Source organism: Typopeltis vanoorti, chromosome 4, assembly GCF_054136105.1.
Source record: "Typopeltis vanoorti isolate ZY-2024b chromosome 4, IOZ_Tvanoo_1.0, whole genome shotgun sequence".
Classification (NCBI taxonomy): Eukaryota; Metazoa; Arthropoda; class Arachnida; order Uropygi; family Thelyphonidae; genus Typopeltis; species Typopeltis vanoorti.
The window spans coordinates 140,534,390-140,561,036 of NC_143552.1; the positions used below are offsets into that span (position 1 = coordinate 140,534,390).

The window sequence follows — 26,647 nt, forward strand, 5'->3', positions numbered from 1 at the left end:
ATTTTCTGCGGACGCCCATGTAAGGCCGGAAGAGGCCACTCTAGGCCTAAATTCTTGAAAAGCAATGATAATGACTAGGTAGGGCGATGGTCTCACACCTGACGATAAAATTCATCTTCCACCTGACAAAAAACTGAAAGGAAGAAACAGGAAAAAAGTATGAATGACGAAATAAAGAAAGAGAAGAAAAGCAAAATTGAAATACAAGTGAGAGAGAAATAAGAAAAACAGTAGCAAATCGAGAGGGAGAGAGAGAGAGATTTGTTAGGTACATTAAAGACCTACAACATAAGGCACGCTGTTGTGTCTATAAATTGTTGTGTTTTAAGGCAGGTTTGTCTATTTGTAAAGTGAAATTCTACCTCTGCCTGAGATCGGATCACTCACCTTCAAGTTGAAGAGCCCGTGATGTTGTACAAGGGATTTGAACCCAGATCTTTCCAACCAAATGGAGTCGTTACTACCGACTGAGCCAAGAAAACCGAAAGAAAGAATAATAGAGAGAAAGAAGATGGCAGCTCTGTGTGCAGGAGAAAAATGGGAATGTATGGATAAGAGAGAGAACCTGTTATAATACACAAGAATTTTCCTATGTCAGCTAACTAAACAAAGATTTATGTCGTGAAAATATTTTATGCTATGCTTTTATATTAAGAAGCAATGACACGTCAGCCAACATGTGACTCAAAGTAGGTACAAAAACTATAAAGAACTTCCTCAGTTGAGAAAGTATATTGCCTATTATAATGGGGTTTTATTACGTCAGTTACATAATCGTTTTTTTCTATGCTTGTTAGGATAGCTTTAAAGGAGGACCTATGAATGGTGTTATCGCCATTAAACTCGAGACGTAAATTAGTTATGGAGGGATGTAAATCATTTCAAGCTATAATAATACCTTACTAGACCAAGCGAAAGAAAGACAAAAAAAAAATCCTTCTAGAAAGAGCGAATGTGTAAGGCGATTTTATCAAAAGACAAAAGACGAATTAAAAAAAGCGTTTCTGGTTTCTCTGTTTTTTTTTTTTTTTTTTGCTTTCTTTTAAGGAGATCTCTGACTTCATAGACGCGCGTAAAAGGAGGTTAAAGGGGTCAGCAAGGGATGGTTAAGGAATGTTATCACTACTCGGTCTACCCAAGAAGGAAAATTAATTACCAGCGTATCGTCAGTTGACATCAGATGCGTCAATAAACAAGATCATAGTCCAAGTACGCAACCAGAAGGCTAAAGCGTGGCAAAGAGCCACTCGTGGGTAGGGGAGGTCGGGGAAGTGATGCATTGCGTTGCGGCCATAAAGTAGGTTGTATACGTCAGGAGGTTTTCTTGTTCACTGTCACATCATTAGAAAAGTTTTATCTGCATTCCATCACTGTCTTAATATAGCTCCCGAAATCTACAGACATTTCAAAACACCCTCTCGTAGATGCGTTTAACAACTACGTTTGCCCTAAAGAGGGGCCGAAAAACCTTATACTAATTTCAAAAAAAAAAAAAAAAAAAAAAAAAAAAAAAAAAAAAAAAAACACGAAACTGGAATTCCTATATAGATGAGGAGAACCATCCATGAAGTTAAAAAGTAATCTATCACTAGTCACTCCTTTAAAATTTCAAATTTTTCTAGCCTGAAAGTGATTTAAATATAAACATGCCTTAACTATCACAACCTCTGGTCTTCCATCTGTAGGAAGAATACGGCACTATTCCATAAATTACCTCATCCTAATTTATATAATTGCAGATGGAAAGCAAGATAAAGAAATAAAAATAAGAACAGCCGTAGCTAAAGATGCATTCTGGAAACATAAAGATCTGCTCAGAAGTTCTGTGAGTATCGAGACAAAGAAAAGAATAATAAGAACATTAATGTGGCCAATTTTCACGTATGGATATTCAAGCAGAGAGCAAGATAACGGATAATGGCCTTTCAAATGTGGTGTTATAGGAGAGCTCTGAAAATCCCATGGATAGAACATGCGACAAATACAGATGTCCTATAGAGAATGAGAACGCAGAGATCTTTATGACAGGAAATGATCCAGAGAAAGATGAGATTGGCAGGACATGTACTGAGAGGTTCGGCAGGACAGCTATAAGTTGTGTTATATACATATGTAGTGTTATATATACTGTATATATATATATAATAGTGTTATATATATATAATAGTGTTATATAAATTATAAATGTTATATAAGTTATATAAATTATAAATTCAAAAAATTCTCAAAAGTTAAAGCAAATTTTGATGAAGCCACTTCACTTTAATCGTTGCATATAATGATACAGGGATTATAGCCTTCTCACCGACCCGAATCGCTAACAAAATTAAAATGAATTTTAATTTAAGTTAAAATTTATTTGAATTAAAGTTTAAAAAATTGTTGCATTTTACAAGTTACTAAATTCTTAGTAAGTTGTAAAAATTTTTTAATAATTTTTATAAGTGGAACTATCTTTTAGGAAAATAAACGAAACTCAAGATAGATGAGAAAATAAGAAAAGAATTCAGAAATAATTAGAACATTTAATATAAGTATTCAAAAAATAACATCTTTACAGAATAACAGAAAATAAAATTAAATTACATAAATATACTTGAACATTTATGTAATTTTTGACAATTCCATTGTCACAGGAAACAAAACGAATAAATGGTCATTTGTTCTGTTTTACTTGCATCAGGTGTGCAGTCTAAAATTATGGAATAATGTTTACATTTTCCAATTGATAATAAAATTGTATCCCTGATTGCGTTACTTAAAGTTTCCAATATTTCATTTTGACTGTCTTTACTCAAATAATGTACCCTATTGTTTCGTTGTAGGGCCCTTTCAACATGATTTTTAATAACTGGATCAAACTTCGCAAACAATTCGACTAATTTTAAAAAATTGCCGTTAATTACTTTCATATAATTTATCAGATGGTCCGCGATAAGCTAAATTTTGGCTACCAAGGAATTTTATACTTTCAATCAAGCGTTCTAAAACACTCGTCCAATGTTTCTTTTCCATGATTTTTACTATTGATTTGCCAGATGTTTAGTCTGGCAATCAATAGTAGTTTTGTTTTTTAAATTTTTATCAAGTCCTTCCATTTTAAGAAATTTTTCATGTGAGTTAAACTAGTCTCATGTCTATGCAAAGTTCTACTTACATTTCTCCAATCGTTATAACCTTCTACAAGACTACTTGATTCAGTTGGTGTGCGAAAAGTTTGCAACAAAAGCAAAAAACAGTAAAAGGGATATATTATATTTTTCTTTTGAACAGGCCCCATTTCAATTAAAACAACTCGTAATTTTTCATCAATATTTCCCCATTCACCTGGATCTTCTAAATTTGCAGAGACTAATAATGTGTTAGTTTCGTGGTCAACTACAACTAAATCTTCTCCTAACTGTTTTTCACTTAAATCATGCGTCTTGTTATCTTGTTCAATAGTTGCAATAGTACTTGCATGAAAACTGGATGATGTGCGCGGTTCTTCAACTCTGATTTCTGATGTATCGAGTTGGTTACAATCTGCATCAGGATATTTTAATATTTTAACAAATTTATTAAGAGCCCCAGTTTGTTTGTCAATATCTGCTTCTTTCGCAGCATGACGCTTACGATTTTGTGCACCGGATAACCTTTTTTTTTAATTTTTGATTCCATTTCTATTTTATACCCACAAGAAATTATTACACAACACGACACAGAGAAGAAATAATAGTCCGTACTGCGCCACTGTCAGTAGCCTACTCAGATGTGTACCCTATGACTGGTTAACTAGCAACAAATGTTTTGTACGAAAATTCGTTTCTGCGCATAAAAATCGTTCACCGTTGCACTTTAGATAGACTGCAGTAGACGCAACATCTGCAGGCAAGCATTTAGCCTGCTCTCGCTGCAAAATTGTAAACAGCCGGCTGATCAAAGAGGCGGCAATATATAATTTTTTTTTATTATTCGGTGTATCCGGGCTTATTTATTTTAATAATGATCATTCTAAGAATTTTTTGTTTTTATGATAAAAATTTTGTTTCTTAAAAATGAACTTACAAACCGTTACAAACCGTATATATATATATATATATATATATATAATAGTATAATATATATATAAAAAATAATATATATAAAAAAAAATAAAATAAAATAAAATAAAAAAAAATATATATATATAATAACCCAATGTATATAATAAAACAAATGTCATATATATAACACTATTATATATATATATATATATATATATATATATATAAACCGAATAACTCAGCATTGAAAAAAAAAATTTTTTTTAATATTTCTTTTTATAATAGCTATAATAAGTTACGTAATAATTTTAATCTCCAGTATTATGGAATTTATTATAGCTACTTTTTTTAATGTTAGTAAAAATCATCTAAAATTTTATTTTCTATAAATAAAATATATTTATCTAAAATTTTATAATCTAAAATAATAATAAATATATCTAAAATTTTATTTTCTATAAATCAAATTTTATTAAAAAAATAAAAATAAAGAATTGCCAAGAATCTAACCAGAAATAATCCCAGATAATTATTTAAAAAAAAAAAAAAGTATTGGCATAACAGTATAAGACGAATAATAATAATGCGTTTCCTAACTTTGCTCTTGATGTCTTTTAAAATGTGCTTAATAATCTTTTATAGCATTATTACTATGAAAAAAAATATATATAAAATATTTATTTGTTAAAATGTGTCTTAATTATAAGTATTAAGAGAGGAAAAAAAAGGGGGAGATTACATTTTCATAATATGTTATAAACACCTGAATTTTTAGCTTATAACATAATTATAATAAAATAATAATAGTTTACATTGCTGTCAGGGGATGATGATGTGTGATTGATTCATTCAATCCAATACCCCTTGGAGGGTAATGAATGGCAATGCTATAGCCAATGAAGTTCTAACTGAGGTTCGGCTATTGCTGTTACCCTCCTGCCATGATCAGAGCTTTAATTGCTCAATAACACCTTATCCACACACTGTCCTCTACAGATAACGGGGAAGATGAAAAGCATTCTTGCTTCGCCCCTTTAAGCCAGTCCTTATAAGGACTAAAGGACATTGCTGTCAGGATCGACCTTCTCTATAAAGTAAAGGGACCCAGGTGCTAGAAACCTTTCGGGGCCCTAAAATATTTTTCAAAGGTAAAAATTAAAGGATTCGAAATAAACTTATTGTAAAACCTCTTAACTGCAAATGATTTTGACACAGGAAAACAAAAAAAAACAAAAAAAAAAAACACATTCGAAATATAATACGTTTCCGCAAATGTGTACCGACTGTGCCCACTCGATCGTGGGACCCGGGTGCATTGCACCCACTACATCCCCGAGATGGCCGGCCCTGATTGCTGTAGACCAGGGCTGCCCAAAGTACTGCCCGCCGGTCACATGCGGTCCACTTGTGCATTTTGATTTTCACGAGCGAAAAAATAAAATAACAATTTGCATCGAATGCATATTAGATATTTTAATTCTATCACTAATCGATAATCTCAGTATTGGTAATTTTATTTGGTGTTTTTACATCACTATATTCCCACCTGTTTTTCAAATATTAGATGTGTCGAATATTAGGTTGTGTCGCTGCTGCTCGCCAAATTAATACGCATTGTGATGCGGCCCTCGGATAAATATATTTTTTTTTTAATGCGGCCCTCGGATTACCTAAGGTTGGACAGCCCTGCTGTAGACTATTACATTGATATTTACATAACACAACATTCATCACCAATGAATTTAATTCAGAAATTAGACGCCGATTTAAAATTGTTTCATTATGATTTAACTTTAACAAAACAAACCCAACTATATGACTATAAACCGAGAAAACTAAACAAATTTTTAAAACTTTAAAATTAGATTTTAAACCTAATTGAAACTGAACACTGTATTCAAGAAACCATTCAAATTTTAGAAAATAAAAATATAAAAAAAAAAATTGAATAATAAACTTAGTATTTTTAACAATTGCGATTAGTTAATATTAAAATAAATAAATAAAATTTGAGCCTTTTTATTTATTGCATTTTAATATATTGTTATTAGATTTTTTTAGATTATTATTAGTAGTAATAGTAGTAGTAGTATTTAAAAGTAGCTGCCTGCGTACTCGAAGTAGCGTCCATGACATTGGAGAAGTAGAAGAAATACATTACAGATTCGATTCCAGTCACCAACTAGAAGAATTTTTTCTAGACCTTATTTTATATTTTTAGCTGATTCGAATCTTCAAGAATAGACTGTAAAACACCAACCCCCCAACACACACACACACACACACACACACACACACACACACACACACACACACACACACACACACACACACACACACACACACAGAGTACATACAAATCACAAACCAACAGCGGTCAGGATGAGAAACCTCGCTCTCCTTTAGCACGCTGTAGAAATGTACTCGACTGCAGCAATGATGAAAACAGAGGTGATTGCCTACCAGTTTTCAAACAGTTGAGACTAAAAGTGCTCTGCCAGCTCCTTTGGATAAATAGAAAAGGTATTAAATGAATTATTATTTTTTTTAATATAATTTAAATATTAGTCGTGTCATACTGAACAGCTGTGTGTGTGTGTGTGTGTGTGGCATTCATAATGACCATTTTTTTATCAAAAAATAAAAAATAAATACTACGTATTATGTCAAGTGCTTTCCATACTGCAAAACATCATTCATAGTTCCGATAAGTTTTTATGGTTGCCACTAATCCACCTTTTTTTTTCCCTCTCTGACAAATAAATATTTGACTATTGAGATAAGCACTCCAGCTGAGAGGTACAAAAAAAAATAATCAAATAATAAAAAAAAAAAAAAAGTGCCACTTCCGCTATCTTCTACGGGCCTTCATAAATCTAAGGTCAGCGCGGATCGCTTGACAAAATACTTGGTACCAGTTGTTCGCTAAATGGCATCTTTATTTCGGAAGCCTCTTGTGTTACACTTTATGAGGCTTACAGAAAAAGCGTATCGCCCATATAGGATTAGAGGGGGTTGTGTTACTGCTCGCTTGGCGAAGCAATTGCCAAGTCGCTACCCAAATAAATCACAGAAAATGTCGGTAGACAGACTCACTTCTCTACGCCACTAACATTTCGGCGGAATGGTTAAGAAAAATAAAATAAAATAGACGCCAGAAATAGTTGTGTTTCGAATTTTACAATATCCTTTAGTTCGTTTAATATATATTCTGCTTCATTTCATGCAAGCTTCAAGCTAAAAAGGATAAGAAAGTATTGTAGTGTGTTCTTCCCATTACATCAGCGAACCTCGAAATTGAGGATGTGTTCGCAGTGGTTCAGATTTGCTCCAGAACATAGAAAATTAATAAAAATAAAAATAAAACTCTAATTAAATAAACTTTTCGTGGTTAGAAACCATATTAAAAAAAAGGGGGGGGGTTATTAACTGCAGTATACATCCCTTCTGGCAAGCCTGTTGAAAATGTTATTATAATATGCGGATGATTTCAAAGCAGAGCCTCCGTAGCTTAGTCAGTATAGACGAAGTCCTTTGACGGAAAGACTTGGATTCAATTCCCGTCAGTAACGTGAGGAACCTTTATCTGCTCTCTTTCGTGAGTTAGCCAGTCTCATACGGGGTAGAGGGTTTTTTCTCCCGGAAACTCGGCTTTTTCGTCCCTCAGAACAGGCAAACCGGCCAGTGAACACACACGGATCTACAGTCGTAAAATACATATTTATTCCCTCATTAGGAGGGCTCAACCAGTCCTAAGGGACTGTAGATGAACGGGGGTACTCCCACATGAATAAATAAATAAATTTCAAAGCAAAATGGCTAATTGCTTTGAAATTTAAAGTCTAATTACGAGTATCATGAGCGATGTGCTATTTTTTTTTTTTTAAATGATCCTCGTATATGTAAAAGGATAGCACAACGATAAAAAGAATTATAATGGCACATTAGCATGCACACACACACACACACACACACACACACACACACACACACACACACACACACACACACACACACACACACACACACACACACACACAGACAAATTATCTGGAAATTTCCAAGCAAGATGATTGGATTGAAATGATTCCCAGTGTAAGACTTTCGAGTGTGTATTTTAAAAATACTTTAGTGTCTTTTTTTCAAAAATGTTTTGCTAAGTCGGAGTCTTTTTTAATTATTTTAATTTTTTTTAAAAATTCGGCGCTTTTTAATTAATTTTATTAACTGTTTTTTAATTAAATATGTAAAAAAAAATGTAAAACTCTGGTTAAGTGTTCCTAGCACCAAACTCCGATGTAAGGTGTTAGAATGGAGGTGTATTGTGGGTACACATCACAACAAGTCCTGTTTCTGATTCATAACCAAGTACAAAATTTGGTTGTTTTCGAATAAAAGCGAGACCAAAACGATTACAATTCTCTGAATGAACCAGCTATTGCTTTAAGGGAGGACAAGTCATTAAGGCCGTAATGGTCACACCTGACATTAAATTTTGCTTTTCTTATAGACCATTATCTCGTGCTTCAAATGCATACTGGGGAATCGTGCGTTTATTATTGCATGATAACTGATCTAACGCATGCAAAAACGAGCGTATATTTGCATGCATGAAATGTTTCTTATCCTGATTTCAATAGCAAACAAACAAAAAAAAAAGCAGATTTGGATTGATAATCAAAGCATCGTTAGCTTGTTATATTCGTTACCCTGATTTCTTCATCCTAACGTCAATTTAGGTTAATTTTTAAGTCGTAAATAGCTTCATCGCCCTGTGCACGGATGATGCCATGCTTATTGGAGGCGTAAAGCAACTTGAAAGAATTCCATTTGGCTTTGGAGCAGGATTGCTTATCTAGCCATCGGACCAATAACGGTACTAATGTGCTATCGGATTACAACTCTTTGTGGAAGGGATTTCCAAGTCTCTCATCCGTCCAAGACGGGTTGAGTCCTCTAATTAAGGATTTCAGACAGTTTAATGCAGTTTGCCATTCCTCTGCTGCCTCTCTCTGGGGGACAAGTATTTTTATGTAGATGTGTGTTCACGGGACTGATTTGCCAGTTTGTGGGATGAAAAACTCGAGTTCATGGGAGGAAAAACTCTGCCTGCCACATCCGTGTGAGACCGGTTACTCACCTTCAGTTGAAAAGCTCTGATAAAGGTTATTCGCGTTCAACACGGGATTCGAACCCATATCTATCAAACTGGCTGAGCTACGGGTACTCCTGCAAGGAATTTACACGAAAAAAAAACAAAAAAAAAAAAGAAAAGAAAAAACTGTTTGTCGTTATACTGTAGTTTTTACTATGAGCAAAGCACAACGTTTTCAAGAACCGGATCTCTCCAATTTGATTGTCCTCCCCTGAGTATTCACACTCCTCCCCCACACACAAGAATACCATTTCTGATCTTCATTGATCAACTGGGAAAAAAAAAAAAAGTTTATAATTTAATTTTTTTCGATAAATTTGGCTTCGGATATTTCGAATTTCAGAACTCAAAAGTATTCCTCTGTTAATCTACTTTTTTTTTTTTTTTTCAGGAGAAAGAGATGAATGTGCAAAATCTTAATCTACTGATTACAATATTAATCTCCCGATTAATATCTTTCGCCTCAGGATTACGCCTTAACTGCTACAAAAAAAAATAATAATAATAATTAATTAACACTCTTGGTTCGTTTATATTTTATGACAAGATTTCTTCCCTCTCTCTCTCTCTCCATGTTTCCACGCGTCTTATTTATCTTAATATCTTCATTATTAGGAAGGCCTGAAGAAATATATAAGTGCCAAGAGACAGCAATTAATTCATGACATCTCTTATTCAATGATGCAAAGACACACTTGGGGTGAATTTCTTAGTCGCTTGATGGCTCTAAGATAATAATAATAATAAAAATGGGGAAAAAATAAAACAAATAAAGAGAAATGGATATTTGTCACTACTACCACCCCCATTCTCGTTCCCTTATGTTCCCCTTTTACTGACGACACACCCAAGCAACTAACAGACTCACATTTTAATAATTGATGGCAACTTTCGAAGTAAACTAGAGAAGAATGTCCTCCTTTTCGACCTTTGCCAGCTATTCGAAGAGATCATGACGGTAGGGGAAAAAAAAAAAATTAATTAATCTCTTACTTATGCCTACGTATGCTCAAGTCACGTCTCGTAGCGTTGCCTTAGTTGGCACTAGCACATTTATCATTCAGTTTTCTACCAGGAGGGAGCCTTAATAATTCCACGGACAGGTGACGGAGTACCATACTACGCCCAGTTTTCTCTCCACAACACTGATAAATATCATGTAAGATATTCAAAACGACACATTATTTAGTGGCCGTTTTGCCTGGCTAGAGCCGAAGGTGATGGCTTCTCCCACTTTCTCTCTTTTTAGAACGCCAGGTTTCTGCGTCTATTATAAAAATAAATGAAGCGTGCTGGCGTTGTTCCCATGTGTCTGCTGTCTAGCAATGACACCACTCCATTATAGCACCGAAGTCAAATGAAGAAAAATCTTCAACTAACATATCCTCTCCCTACATTGTCATTTCGATTTTTTTTTTCTTCCCCTCTTTGTTTGTTTTTCCACCTGACAGTTCACAATAAGGGAGTTCACGCTAACATTATAGTATGACTCTTTTGTATGTATATATGATTCAATATTTCTAAACATTACATGTATGTTACACCCACTAAAGTATGTCTATTTACATTTTGTAACTCGTAGTTTCTATGCTAGGTGGCGTTTCTAATAACTGCTCATTTTTTCTTTTTTCTTTTGCATCGCAAATATTATCTATATTTTACATAAACATTTTGGAAACATATATCTTAAAATAAGTAATATATATATATATATATATATATATATAGAGAGAGAGAGAGAGAGAGAGAGAGGACATATCCATACACTTTATCCATACACTGTCCTCTCTCTCTCTCTCTCTCTCTCTCTCTCTCTATATATATATATATATATATATATATATATATAGAGGACAGTGTATGGATAAGGTGTTTTTGAGCTATAAAAGCTCTGATCTTGGCAGGTGGGTAACAACAACAATAGCCGAGCCTCAGTTAGAACTTCATTGGCTACAGCATTGCCATCCATTATCCTCCAAGGGTATTAATAACCGCATCTCACGGTCGATTATGCTCCATTCCCCCAAACCATCACATATTTTTATAACATTGATTTTATATATTATTTTTATATGTAATCTGATAAGAGGTGTATTGTCAAAAAATTGTTTTTAAATTATTTTCCAAAGATTATTACTTATAATCAGTACACACACACACACACACAGTCAAAATATTATGACCACCCGCATAATTTCACAATGGGCTGTTTTTCCCCGCCAGGTGGCACTCATATCACAGCGAAAGCCACTACTGGAGATGTGTAAAGTACTGTCCATTCGAAGTTGTAAGGTGCTGTACGCCCACAGATGCGAGACCTTTCGACACTTCTGCGCATGTCAAAAGAAGGAGAATCCATTCCGATATTAGGGTAATCAATGTGTTTCGTGGGATGAGTGTTTATTATTATATGTCGGAAAATTAGCTTTTCTTTTATTAAAATTCTAGTTCTTAAAGTGGTAACTATGTTGCTTGTACAACAGTTAGGAAATTTAAGTATAAAGCACATGATTTCGTGTGTTGGTGACCAATTCATATCCTTTATTTCTTTCTCTCCCCCCCTTCAGCATGAATTGACTCTTCTTGGCACTTTGCCAAGGTCGGTTCTACGAAGTGTGGGCGTACAATAGTCGTTGAAGCATGGCACTGTTCAGAAAACTGTAATAATTTACAATGTTTGCGGAGTGCTGTAGTTAAGGTGTTCTAAGAGTGAAAGAATGGAATACTGAATAATGCAACAGTGGAATACTGAGCAGAATAACAATGACTTCCGAATTAGTCTCCCGCACATGGTATCCATGCTTTCTCGTTATCTTCTCTCATATAATCCCTCATTGTGGCTGTTCAGGGCTGTCTTTCCAGATGACAAAAGTGTGTTCCAGCAGGATAATGCGTCATGTCGCGTAGCCAATATGTTGCAAGAGCGGTTGGCCTTCTTTCAGGTGTTACCATGGCTGTCGAATTCGATTTGAAAGCCAATCATCTCTGGATTTACATGAATTGCTATCCTCTGTTTGAATCCACTATCCCAAATTCGCATATCTACAGCAAGAAATCCTGAAGACTCCATACATCGTACTCTTGTCGTCCAGGGTCCATAGCTTCACAACAACACACTGAACTGAATATTTTTTTTTAAATATTTTCTTTAGTTTCAAAAATCCTTTTCAATAATTATTATTGAAAAAGAATTTGAATTGTACGAAAAATTTGCAATACTTAAATTATTTTAAATTTATATGAGTGGAAACTTATACTAAGTAAAAATTAATTGTTGAAATCATTCATTTTAATTTTGAATTATTATAGAAATACTTAAATATAAAATTATTTTGTATTAGTATAAATGTAAAAAATATGTTATTTAGGTTTAAATTTGCGTAAATGTAAAAGAATATATTATTTATGTTTAAAAACGTAGTTCTTAAAGTTCTTTATAAGAACTTGGCGATGGACTGAGTCCTTGACTTTTTATCCCGTCATCTGAATGAAGAAAATCTGTGTTTGTGTGGATGTGGTGTTAATGAGCTAAAAGGCTCTAGTCATGGCTGGGTAACGGCAATAGCCGAGCCTCAGTTAAAACTTCATTGGCTACAGCATTGCCATTTGTTACCCTGGAAGTTCTAAAAAGGACTTTTTTAAACTCTAATCCCCTAAAAACGTAGTCCTTATAAGGACTGGCTTAAAGGGGCGAAGCAAGATTGCTTTTCATCTTCCCCGTCATCTGTAGAGGACAGTGTAGGGATAAGGTGTTATTGCGCTATTAAAGCTCTGATCATGGCAGGAGGGTATGGCAGGAGGGTAAAGCAATAGCCGAGCCTCAGTTAGAACTTCATTGGCTACAGCATTGCCATCCATTAACCTCCAAGGGTATTAATCACCGCATCTCACGGTCGATTAACCTCGATTTCTAAAACGTAGTTCTTAAAAGAACTGGGCGATGGACTGAGTCCTTGACTCTTTATCCCGTCATCTGAATGAAGATAATCTGTGTGGATGGAGTGTTGTTGAGCTAAAAAGCTCTAGTCATGGCTGGGTAACGGCAATAGCCGAGCCTCATTTAAAACTTCATTGGCTATAGCATTGCCATTTGTTACCCTGGAAGTCCTAAAAAGGACTTTTGGCTTCATATCCAGATCTAAAACGTAGTCACATTTAATTTAATTATTTAAATTTAAATCATTACAAAAATTAAAAGGTGTGCTTTTTAATTTAATAAATTTATTATTAATTAAAGAAAAGAATTGAAATTAATTTAATGAAGAATTATTTATTATTATTATTTTTTAAATTTTATAATATGCTTTTAAAGAAAATGGTGGTAAAATTTTATGTAATATTATTTTAAAGCAGCTAATAATCAACTACAAGACGATAAGAACAGATGGCATTCTATGCATCCATCCATCAAAATATCTTACATTGTTTATGGTATGGGTCAATGGGGAAATTTTAGAGACAATGTCATATAACACACAAAGAACAAAAAATAGTTTTCAACGAAAGTGATTACGATATGCAGAGGATTTAGAGAATTACACACAACACATGAAAAAAAAAAAAAAAAAAAAAAAACGAAAAAAAAACGAAAGACTTGAAGGACAAGAACAATGGTGATGTTACCATGACAACGTCTTGCCTCTTGTCAGCATCTGAATTTTGTTTTCTCTTTATTTCTGCTTGTCAGAAAGTCACTTAAATCTCTCTTTATGGATAGTAATCCATCCGTCAAGGTAATTTGCATATTTTTTATTACTTTTTTTGTCAAGTTAGTTAGCATCTCTTTGTTCGATCGCCAAGTACTCGAACGGTAAGAAAATTAAGGCATTATACAGTCGGTGGTGTGCCACTATCAGCATTAAAAAAATAAAAAAAAATTAAATTAAATACGAAACCCCTTTCCGAGAAGTGGGGGAGGGTGGTAAAATATTCTTTGTTTTCTTCCAAGTTCCTGTGTTAATCCGGTAGGGGATGGTAGAACAGTATGACCATAGCGTACGCCTCAGTGATCATTGCTAAAGCTGTCATCACGGTCGAAGGGCTGGCCCCCTATGTATTTCCTTCCCCCCTATGAGCCTCTTCCCCCTTCGTCTGTCGCCACGCTCCGTCATTATCTCAGCCTCGAGGTACCTAATCATCAAGCGTTTGGGCAAGCAGGCTTCTTCGGATGGGAAACTTCAAGGTACTAATACGGCTTTTGCACAGGGACTGGGCAGCAGACAAATATGAGCGTGAATAATAGGCTGGATGATTTTCTAATTTCGTCCGCTTTCTGGCCTAGCCTGTAGAAATCACCGCAGGCGCCGTAATTATAAGGCAAACAGACAGAGGGCACTATAGGCCACCCATTGTCTGTCTTCTGGCGTGCTTCGCTTCCTCCCAGGACCCCTCTGTTTCATTCCGTCTCTCCCTCCCTCGTTCTCTCTCTCTCTCTACCCCCCCCCCCACTCCATCTCTTTTCCTTCCCATAGCCGCTAGTTTATTAGCAGCCTTCGCAACACGACAAGGTCTGGCAGGTTCGCGTCAAAACCACGTGCACTTAGGAAGGCCTCCTACAGAGACAACAGGCTCTAGTGTAGGTAGGAGTCTTAGTGCTAGAATGAGAACGTAGTCCTTGAACGCAGGGTAGGTGATAAAATTACACATTAGGGAGCAGATAGAACACGTAACTGTTGTAGGTGGTCGGACATGTTTGCGTTGGTTAAGATTTTGGTTAAGATAACAGAGAGTAGACGCTTTTTTTTTTTTTTTTGGTCCCTTGTACCAAGTACTTTTAATCGCTGCATGAAAGTTCTATTATCTCCTTTTTCTCCCCCGCTTATTCCCCCCCCCACACACACAACCAGTCATTTGACTAGCAGCTGTATTTATACACCTGTATAAGTTTCCCATCCTCTCCTTGCTACGCTATTAAACGTTACAAGCTTAGACCATAAATTCCATTATTAACACACAAGGAAAAATGGCCATCGAATTTTTATACGCCCATTAAAACGAACTCTAAAAGATTAAGGAAGGAAGGGGGGGGAGTATAAATATAATGTAGAAAAGCCAACTTTGCGATATGTTTGCAAGTACTTTAGTGTGTGTGAGCGCGCGCTATTATTGGAATAGTCCATTTTTTTTCACCGGTAAAGAAGTTTGCATTACACAATTAAAAATAAGTGTTTACATCGCGAGTTGCTAAAATATTGGCTTAAAAGCGTTGCTGGTGTATTTGTGACGTCAGTTGGAACTGACGTTGGAACGCCGATCGTATTGAAGTAATAACGGGCAGCTTACCATTGAGCTAAGAGCAGTTGTCTATTTCGTTCGTGTCACGTGCTGTGCAGTAGATGTAAGCAGAACTTATTGTTACCATGGAAACAGAGAAGCAAAATGTCACATTTTTCTACTCTTTGTTTGCTATTTGACTATTTTATGATACATAGCTTATAACCAGTCAACAAAGAACGAAAAAAAAAACGGTATAAATGGGATGGGGGTGAGAAGTATTGTTCTGCATACGTTCTATGAGACAAATATAGTTTCATCGTATTTCTTGAGCAAATCAAAGTTCAAAATAGGAAACCAAAGTTACAGAAAGTGTGAAGCTTGTACCACCTTTGCCGCACTCTCAAACTGCGAAAGATCAAGGTAGTCGGAGGCAGTTATTATTATTATGTTATGTCGTATGGTATCAGCTCTGTGTGTATGTGAGTGGGTATTACAACTGAAAGATAAGTTAGCCAACTTCTTACGGTTATGGTAGGCAAACAAGTGCAATTAACCAATAATAATGCAGGCATTCTCAACGATCAACAACGCATTCTGACCACTTTCTCCGTATTATTAATAAAAAAAAAGCTAAGCTAATAAACAAAAAGGTGTATTTACTTAGATAGATATCTGACAGTTTTTTCAATGATGTCATATTTTTTAGCAATGAAATCTTATTTATCATAAAACTTTCCTATTTATTTTATATGAATATTCATAAATTGTTTGAAAAAATTTTCTTCTGACTTTTTTTACCTTTCATCATAGTGCCTCTTGTGGAGACTGAGTCCTTGAATATAATAAAACATTCTGTAAATGATCTAATCATATATAATAAATAATATCAAGAATTTATTAAAATAATAACGATGTCGCTTTGAAAACATTTCAATCCTACTCTACGCTTCAATCCTACGCTTTTTTTTTTCAAACTGCAATTTAAAAATCTAGACTGTATGTAATTTGAATTTGCCATTAAATATGTGACTTTTTAAATCAAATTCAACAACAGAAAATTGTGGCAGGATGTCCATTAAATAAATTTTCTCCCTGAGAGGTACATCAGTGCCACCAGGGATTTATAATAAATTTATTTATTTAAAAAGTTTTCCCAGTAAATCAGTATTTCATTTAACTTAAAAAAAAAAAAAGTTAGTTAAATAAATTCCCGATAGGGGCGCTGTTACAAAAATGTATTCCTGTCAACAATACGACAAATTATACGAATATTTTTTCAATTTATATTTAGTAATGTTACGATACAAGATAATATGGAAATATTTTTATCTCGCTTTTTTTCACATTCTCGTTTTCTTATTTCAGTTTCTTTACAATTTCTATTTAGTATTAATTTTTGATTTTTTAAATATTCCTTTTTTAATTTTAATTTAGAAATGACTTTTTTAATTTTAATTATTTTTAATTTTCATTTTTGATTTAGTTAATTAGTTTTAACTCGATTTTTAATTTACATTAAATTTAAATTTTATTCATTTGATTTACTTGAATCAATTTTTTTTTCTTGTTTCAGTTTATGGTTTTGAATTTTAGTTTGTCTTATTTAAAATATAGTTTTAAATATTGGAATAGTCCATTTTTTCACTGGTAAAGAAATTTGCATCACGCAATCAGAAATAAGTGTTAAATCATGAGTTGCTAAAATATTGGCACATTAAATATTAAATTAATTATATTTCTTGCTATATTGAATTAAATTAATAAAAAAAAATCAGCTAACGCCTTTTTATTCCCGTATACGGGGAGTATTCGAGGCCCTATAACTTTTGGAGACTGAGTGGGCAGTTCAATCTTTTAAATTAAATAAAATTAAATAAATATTTAAATATTAAATTTTATGTATTTAAGTTATTATATATTTTAAATAAAATTTAAAATTATTTAATATTAAAATATTAATTAATTTAAATTAATTAATTCTTAATTAATTTTTTCATATAATATATCCTAAATGCTTTAATGTAGGATCTGGCAAGCTCCAGTCTAGATTCGATTGTCGTCGTTATGAAGCTAGGAATTTTTATAAGGGCTTTTCACCTGAAGGTAAGTTAGCCGATCTCATACTGAGTAGGATTTTTCTTGCTTGGATTTTTCCTCCTACAAAATAGGCAAAAATACTGTAGTTGGTATACAGTAAATAAACTAGAGTAGATGGAATGTAGAGTGGTCAACGTACGTGAAAAACTGCCAGCGCCTTCTATAGGTCAGACAGCAAACTACGATACATTTTTTATTTAAAATTTTTAAAATTTAATTTTTTATTTTAAGTTTATTTTTTTAATTTAATTTTTTATTTTAAGTTTATTTTTTAAATTTAATTTTTAATTTAAACAATAGACTTAATTTAACCTTTTGCGGATAAAAGTTAATTTCTTAAATTTAACTTAAAATTAAAAAAAAATAATAAATTTTGTGTTTACAGTGGGGGGGAATATTGGAGTGAAGGATCCCTCATTTATAGCAGAAAAACGATATTCAATTCAAAAGAAAATCATCAAACTGCGATGTTTTGAAATGTTCGAATTTAACATAATAATTCAAATTGTTACATAAATTCACGATAGAGGCGCTGTTCACAGGGTTAAAAAAAAGTAAGACGTTTTAACCATTTTAAATCACCCTTCTTCAGATACAATATCAATGAGAAGCATTACTGGAATTTTAGGGATAAATATAAGCGTTATTGAACAGCTATATTTAAACACATTCGCTGTGTGTATTTATATATATAAAATATATATATAAAAAAAAGAAACATCTAGCTTTCTGTCGTCAGTTGCAAAGAGCAATTAAAATACACTTTTTTAAAAAAAGTCGAACATTCGCGTAATTGGAGAAAAGATGATAGTTCTCTATTAATTCCATAGAAGTTAATTGGCGTAATAATTCTAGCCTTAATAGTTCCCACAAACCAACAGTAATTTGCCGGCACTTCGACACCGCTCATTACACTCACTAAGCAAATGACTCGTAAGTCTTAATTACTTCAGTAACGTTAGCTTATTTAAATTAGCTGAGAAATTTCAGCTGAGGTGCTCTGCCGTTAAAGAGAGAAGAAGAAGAAGAATTTTGACGTCACTGATTTGGTTGGAGCAAGTCCGACATCGTGGTGCAAAAACAGAGTTTTGGTCGATTCAGAGGCGCCGTTGCCACTAGCAACCCTCTTGGGAAACAGATTTCCACTCTAATGTTCTTCTCTGACCTGCTCTATTGCTATATTTACAGCACACAGTGAAGTGCTCATCAAAGCGAACGCCTGCACACACATACACACACACACACTACTGATAATAATGTTCTTCTGGGCAGCGAATAATATGGGTGGATACGCTAGTCACCGACGTTTGATTGACAGCTGTCTTCCAGCCTTCAAAGCAAGGAGGTGGAGCTTATAGTTACATCCTGTAAGTGAATGTTTATTGGACGTAGAAACGCATGCGTAAGATAGCTCCCCATGGTACCACGTGGAATAAGGACGTGACTAGTAAGTCGGACGTGTTGTTGATAAGAGCAATTGTGGTGTGGGCCATATTTGGGGGGTTTGCGTTAGTTCGTCTACTGGCTGGTTCTTTCCATCTCGTGTAGTCTGCTTGTACATTAGCGTGAATCTGCGTGGAGCTTGGCGTTTTTTTTTTTTTTTTCTTTTCTCCCCCGGCTGCTGTAGTGTGTATGTGTATATACCCGGTCGGCCTTCCTTACCCAGAATCGTTGTGCAGCGGATAACATATCTTATTCTTCTAGCGGCTCTGTGTGGATTTTAGACGCCATGTTTGGTGGTTGCATTTTGCGCTAAGGCTTCCTTCGCGCTGTGTGTGTGGGAGTTGGAGAATATTATCGACATTACCAGATCGTCTCGGAATATCTATTAGTTGGTGTGTTATGTGCTATCGTAAAGCCAGCGATAGGATTGACGGCTGTGTATGAAAACGCTATGGATAAGCTACGTCGAATGCGCTATGGATAAACTCTGTGTACGTCGAAGCCACGTTCTATCCACTTGAGAATTTTTTTTTTTTCTTTCTTTATTTCATCTATTCTGGGTACAACAGAATGGCAGTAACGTCAATTTAGGACCTCCCTTACTGACAAGTACGTTGGGGTGAGAATGTATCCAAATAGACATCCGGTAAGTCTTTATTTATTTATTTTTTTAATTCAGTTAAATAATAGAGGCGAATGCCAGAGGATGTTAAGAGTGTTAAGTCTTTCTTTCATTCCGAATGAATAGGGAGTAATTGAGAGGGTTGTTTGTTTTTTATGTTTCCATACGGCTTGGCGAATTACCAGCGAGTTTTATTTAGTTACAAATGTTTGTGTAGTTTGAGGAATTACACAGCGGAGTCTGATTGAGGATATGCTATTTAATTTTTGATAAAACTGAAGACAACTTCAGCGAAACCTTTTTTTTTTTTCTGTGTATATACCGCTAAAAATATACTTTCGCTAGTTGGAATTTAATTTGGTTTGTTTGTAAATGAAATAAATCCCGATTTTCTCATAAACAAAACTCGCCATGTGTTTAGTTCTAAACATCCAATAAAAGTATTTTTCCAACAGATGGCCAGACTGAGGTTTTGTATTCCATCTTTAGAATACCACTCTCAACTACCGTAATCAAATCAATGACCGTAATTGGATCCCGGTGGCCTACATAAGCGTTGACATTATCCATTTGGCTATTTATTTATTTTTATTTTTTTATTTTAACGATCAAATATTGAAATAATATCCTATTAAGTTAAGTAAAGATAAAACTTTCTCAGAAAATTAGCAGTTAGCGTTTATTACTAGAAATAAACTTAAACCGGGTGTAATTCTGACATATGATGAAGGATATCAAGGAAGATGTTTGGTTAGACGATGACGAAAATGTTCGTGTATATCATAGGATTTAACGGCGTGACCAATATTTATCCCCTTTAAAAATAAAATAAAAATGGCCATCGATGCTAACATGGGTTTTTTCGTTTGAAATCTTTTGGTATGAACGAGAGGAATTTTTGAGGGCTTTTGACCTGAAAGTGAGTTAGTCTCATACTAACAGTTGGGTTTTTGGACACTAGTTTTTCATCATGCAAATGGGCTGAAGAATATAAATTTAGCCGAGATGTAATACTAGTCTCTTAGCCTCAGCTTTTCTTCAATCTACATAAAATTGAAAAAAATTTGAATCCCTAAAAAGGAGCACCAGAGTAACCCTGGATCTCATTCTAATTCGATATATTTTCAGTTTATTTCCATTAACTTTTTAATTTTACATTTATAGCCATTTGAAATCTTGTTGACATTCCCAGTGATTTAAATATAGTTAGCGAAAAGGAAAAAAAAAATCGATATCAAACTGCTAACAGCATTCCAATGTTTAAGCTGCAAATGTAACTGAACAACTTAAGGTTGTCCATTGTATTACAGCGCCCTCTGAGATCATATACCATACGAATAATGTGTTTATTGTGGATAGTAATTTGATTGTAAATTAAAAAAAATATAAAATAAACGCATCTGATTTATAAGAATGCTCGAAACCAATCCCCCCAAAATGTAATGTTGTTTATGGTATTTAGCAATTGTCAGAAATTTGTTTTGAGAGACAGATAGTAACAGTTTGCGTGTGTTTAATAATTCAAACCATAGTCGAGAATAACTCTCACTCCTACCTTGTGTTAATACTCCATAATATTGATTGTTTTATCATTAGATTCAAATTCTAAACGCCACAAGCTGTATTCGAAATGAGACATTTGGAGATATGTCTAAAATATATTTTATACCCCCACCCGCTCTTTGAACACTTTCCTTTTCATTAAAAAAAATCATTTTTAATGTCTTTCAAGTGGGCTCAATCTCTTCTACTCATATAGGAAGTTATTTAAATTGTCATGACGTCATCCATGGTTGCCTTGGTAATTATCAGTGTGGTATGATTGGAGTAACAACCCTACGAAGCCAAACAGATCGACATAATTAGTTTCGCGAGCCTATCATTGAAGAGTAAAGACGTTTATTGTGAACGTGTTTTCATATATTTCTACGTTGGCTTCATGAAGCCAAAGGCCTTTCGACCTAAAATAGTAGCTGGAATGTGTTTAATCGCTGTATGTCGACCAGTTCCGGTATCTCTACCGTCCGTAATTCCCACCTGGATTACTGAGTGCATGGCTACGAAAAGATCTTCACTTAAGGGCGCCCCCTAGCATTAGAGTACGGGGTTAGACCGTGACGGCCTGCGGCCATGCAAATCAAGAAAGAGAGCTTTCTCCTCTTTTTTTTTTTTTTTTTATTATTATTATTTTTTTGGCACGCGTGCGCACACACACACACTACCAAGTAGAGAAGTGGTATGACTCTTTCATTTTTACCGATCCGTGAAATAGATGAGACAACGAAAGGCATGAGTGGGTTTCGGTGAAAGATCATACTGTTAAATTCCCCGTCGAACTCAATTTTGTTGTACATTTTTGGGATTGAATTTATTACTCTGATATTCTCTCTCTCTCTCTCTCGCACCCATTATCCTTTAAAAATCAAGACTAGTTATCAGTTACTAGTTGCAGGTTCTGTTTCTTCTCAACGATGTCATCATGAATTTGACTTCTAACGCTAGGTGTCGCCACATTTCACTGTCAAACAACTTGCACATAGCGAGCTACTTGGCACGTGTGCTTTTCTAATTTTTAAAACGTAAAAATGAGTTAGCCAGTCTAACGGAGGTAGTGTTTTTCACATCCAAATAAGACATAATCCATTAACCTATGACCTGTCTTTCTTTGGCCATAATGCCAACCAAACTGAATTTTTAATCATTACAAAATTCTAGCAGTCCTTTAATTTGTGAATATCTCTTAAGTGTGATATTCTAAATAACTTGTAGTAGCGTCGTGGAGATCGGATCAGAATCTCAAAATAACTTTATACCATCTCCATCACAGTTCTCAAAGAACATGGGATTCATCTGGCGAATTTTGATTCCAAAGCAAGAAACTCCATCATACAACCAGGAAAATGTTTATTTTCCTTATCCAAACATTATTGCTACATGTTTGCAGTATCCCTTTTTCCCACTGTAGCTTCAATCTCTGGAAAAGGTAAGAAACATGAATGAATTAGATGAGTTCTCTCTGATTTTCCTTACGAAAATTAGAACTGTTACAAACATCTGCGAAACATAATCTGCTGCAATAATGCCCACTGCCCCTGCAAAACTGAAATTGCATTTCAGCTCGCCAAGTACTTACACTTTTGATATTTTGGTGTATACGTTGACATTCCCCTCTCAATCAGTTATCAAGTGTAACTGAAATGACCAATTAGCATTTCTAACTAACGATATAAACACCCGGATACTGAATTTTGTTTTCTCCTTTATTAACTACCTAAGCTGTAATTATTACACAAATCAAGAGATCTGACAATCGATGTTGAACTAGTTGAAAAGGTGTTTTCCCTTTCTGCAATTACTAGTTCTGTCCATTCGAACCTTAATAGGTGCATGTGCACATAATAAATCCCTGCCTATATATATATATATATAGCCCGAAGCAAGTATTAGACAGAGATTTTAACATCTTAATTGACCAACGAGGTTATTTGTTTGTTTAGTATTTTAAGGAGCAGTTTAGTTAGTGTGTCATTGGAATAACAACACATGCTTGTGCCATGTCTGACGTTGGCAATAATCCAAACTAGTTGACAAGTAGAAATGATTAAGTTAAATGTTACTTTGTGGTGGTGGAATTGGCAGCGTGATAAAGATCTTCTGACGTTCTATTGCTGATAGACAGAAGAAGAAGAAAAAAAAATCACCTTTTGAAAACTTGTAAAGCTGCACCCAGTATGAAGTGCCAAGTTCTTACTAGAGGCTGGAAACTCGACCACACAGACACGTAAGCAGTTCCTATACGCTTCGGTAGCAGAATATAGAATATACACTATCTGATCAAAAGTTATGGGAAACATTCTTCTTGAATGAAGACAGTTTTACTAATTGGTTAAAAAAAGATCTGATCGTATCGGTATTAAAAATTGCACAAAAATAACACGTGATTATTTGGAGTACTTCCCCATAGTCCCTTGAGTCATAGGAGACAATTAAGAGAAGTAAATATTAAGTCTCATATAAATTATATTATACTCAATATTATTTATATTGAGGACTCATCAATGGGAGCCGGTCCCAGGAAGGATACCAAAGTTGAATTAATTCATAACATATAGCAATACACACACCTGAATATACAATATAAATATCATACTGGCTTAAGCCTAACCTGATTGACCATCTGAGCATGGACTGAACAGTATCCAGTAAATTTTGCAATAATTTGTTTAAAAATGTACTGTCATAACGAGCCGATAGTATATGCTCAATCCGTATAAGTTTTGAACGGACTGGTAATGCTAATCGTCTCTTGGTTTGTACAATAGTGGCTTCTTTTCTGTAACCCATCTACAAAACGAGTGGTTTTTGTCTACTCAGTATTCCCCAATAGGAAACACTTGAAACATGACGTAGAGAAGCAATGTTGCCTTAAATCTGACACCACGCAATATTTATTCAGGTTTTTACACAACGTGGTCTGAATGTTTGCTAGCAAAATAAACTATTTCGACAAAACTGTTAACTAGCTGTATAAATATTATTTAATAGCAAAGGTGACATGGAATTAACCGTATTTTGTATGATGAAACACAAGAAAATAATATATTTGGCCTTCCTGTTAAAGAAAATCTTTTAGCAGAACTATACGGAAATTCAAACAGTAGCGATGCACAGGTATGAATCGAAACAAAAAAAAAAAAAAAGTCCTTACGAAACGAATAATGGTGCTGTCTGACTCTTAAAACGTATTTATGATTTATTTTATTATTGTTTTATCATTTTAAAACGGAGTCTTTTGTCATTACAGCTTAAGCCAACTTCAGTAAAGATAGTTGATCGGGTCTTGTTCATAGAGGATAATCGGTTTTATGGCGTTATTGTTCTGAGCTATTATTTCACACTTCAGTAAATTTCTGATGGTCATATGATCCTTGCGTGTCTATGTGGAGAGGAAGATAGTTGTCAGAACCACTTATCTCTATCTAATCAGTGTTCTTTGACTATTTTTTTAAAAGGATGTAACTTATGACCTGTATTTGTAACAATATACGCTACTTATCGGTTGATTTTAGAAACGATGAAAATTGTCTTGAATAGCATATATTCGTTATGAGTTTTTCTTCAATTGCATGCTGTTATTTATGTAGTGTGCGAATGAAGCATTTCCATCTAGTCCTTATAAATAAGTTCTATGTTAATAAAGAAAAGGTTTGTTTCTCAAATTTCATGAAACAAAATAAATCTTACTTCTTCAAAGAAAATATATAAGAACTTTAATTACGTATATAATATACGTTAGGATTCTATATCTAATAAATACCATTTAATTGTTGAATCGCTGTAAATTAATGTTAATACCGAAAAGTTTGAGAACAATGTTCGTAAAACTGAACCATGAAATGAAACTCCAGGCAAAGGTGGCTCAAGCTCCAATGAATACATTTACTTGGTTTCAAAATACAGTATATCTATTCTTTGCTGATCACCCACAGTAGACGCACGAAAGCAGGAGAGGAAATACAGCTACTAATGTTTATACTTTTATGTTATAATGTGGGAAAGCTTGTTTCAGGTTTTTGAATGGACAGGTGATCTGACAATTTCTGATCATCGATATCTATCACATTCTTACTTTTCATAGGTAAGAATCGTGAATTGAAAATTAAAAAAAAAAAAATAGGGAATATATCCTAAAATTCCAATATTGTGGGATAGCCGGATATCTAGAACAGATCAGGGGTGATAATATAGCTGTTCTCCTTCTCGGTAGTCCCTTAAAAAAAATTTTTTTTTTGTATAACCCTTATTGCCATCGCCAGATTAGATGCTTAAATTATACTAAACATTCTATTCTTGCTCCTAATCCTTGATCCATGTGTGTGCATGAATTGTTTTCCAACTAGGCCACATGTATACATACAAGACATTTGATTTCACATCAAATTGCTCTGGTATCCCATAATGCATAGCATTATACGTATCTGAAAGGAAGATTACATTGTGGAAGAAGTCACTACATGGGCTTGAAGTTCCGATGCATAGCTTCCTAAACTACTGAAGTAAATTAATGTAAAAGTACTATATAAATAGAGTAATGGTGTCTGAATATATTATTAAAATATTCATGAGCAAATCGAGCTGTTTTTATAAATTTTATAAAATGATTTTTATAAATTTATAAAAATTTATAAAGTTTGTTATATTTGACAAGAACTTACATTCTTGTTTTTAATTCAATTCCAAAGTAAGAAAACAAAGTTTGCGCGTGAAATATCGTAAACTTTTATTTTCAACCAATAATAAATTTGCATTGTTCTGACTAGAAGTAACTGTCACATTAAGCCCAGCGATCCTAGATTCACCCCCCCCCCCAAAAAAAACTATCTCCTACCCCAACCTTGATATCAAGCATCAACCATTTAAAAAAGGGTGTGTTTGACAGATGTAATCGACTTCCTCTCTTCCTAACGTTGTAATTAAGAAATATATAGGTGGAGTAATTCGAATTACTGCTACCCTAATGTGATATTTCAACTGTTACGATTGCAAAATATGGTAGATATTTGAGTTTGTGTTCAACCGGATGTTATCTAGGCAAAACAATTGCGCTGTGAATAACATCCAGTGACAAGTCAAACAAAGAACTTCCCTCTGTATGAAGAAAGAGACTTAAATGACCCATGTTTTCATTTTCACGCCAGGATGTGTTCAACAAACGTTAACAATCATTCCCTTAGAATTCGGACCCTTCTTAAACTTGGACGAAGCTTCATGTAACAAGCACTTCAACTACTTAGACTTTGGAATTGTCTGGCGGTTGTAAGGTTAGATTCAACTAATGACAGGTGTTTCAAATATCTTCTTCACTATTTCTGATCCTCTTTTGCCTATCTCAACTTCCGTATCGTTAGTTATTATGCGTATCTTTTGTTATCTCTTGTTACACGACTTATCGAAAAGACACGCTTTGATTATCTTTTTTTTTTTTTTTTTTTTTTTTTTTTGTGATGATAAAATCGAAGTTATAACGGAAATTATGAGAGAGAATTTTTTTGTCCAAGTAGAACTAATCATCCGTCATGGATCTAGAAC

General features: G+C 34.1%; 1 protein-coding gene across 2 annotated transcripts in view; it reads left to right on the forward strand.

Moving 5' to 3' along the window:
• Positions 1-18,967: 18,967 nt before the first annotated feature.
• LOC150107722 (transducin-like enhancer protein 4) overlaps positions 18,968-26,647 on the forward strand; it is a 113,180-nt gene continuing 105,500 nt past the window's right edge. For both annotated transcript variants that reach the window (XM_090392026.1, XM_090392027.1), the window contains exon 1: positions 18,968-19,582. In XM_090392026.1, coding sequence (XP_090248152.1) covers positions 19,562-19,582 — 21 coding nt within the window. In that variant the 5' untranslated portion in view covers positions 18,968-19,561. The remainder of the gene's footprint in view (positions 19,583-26,647) is intronic.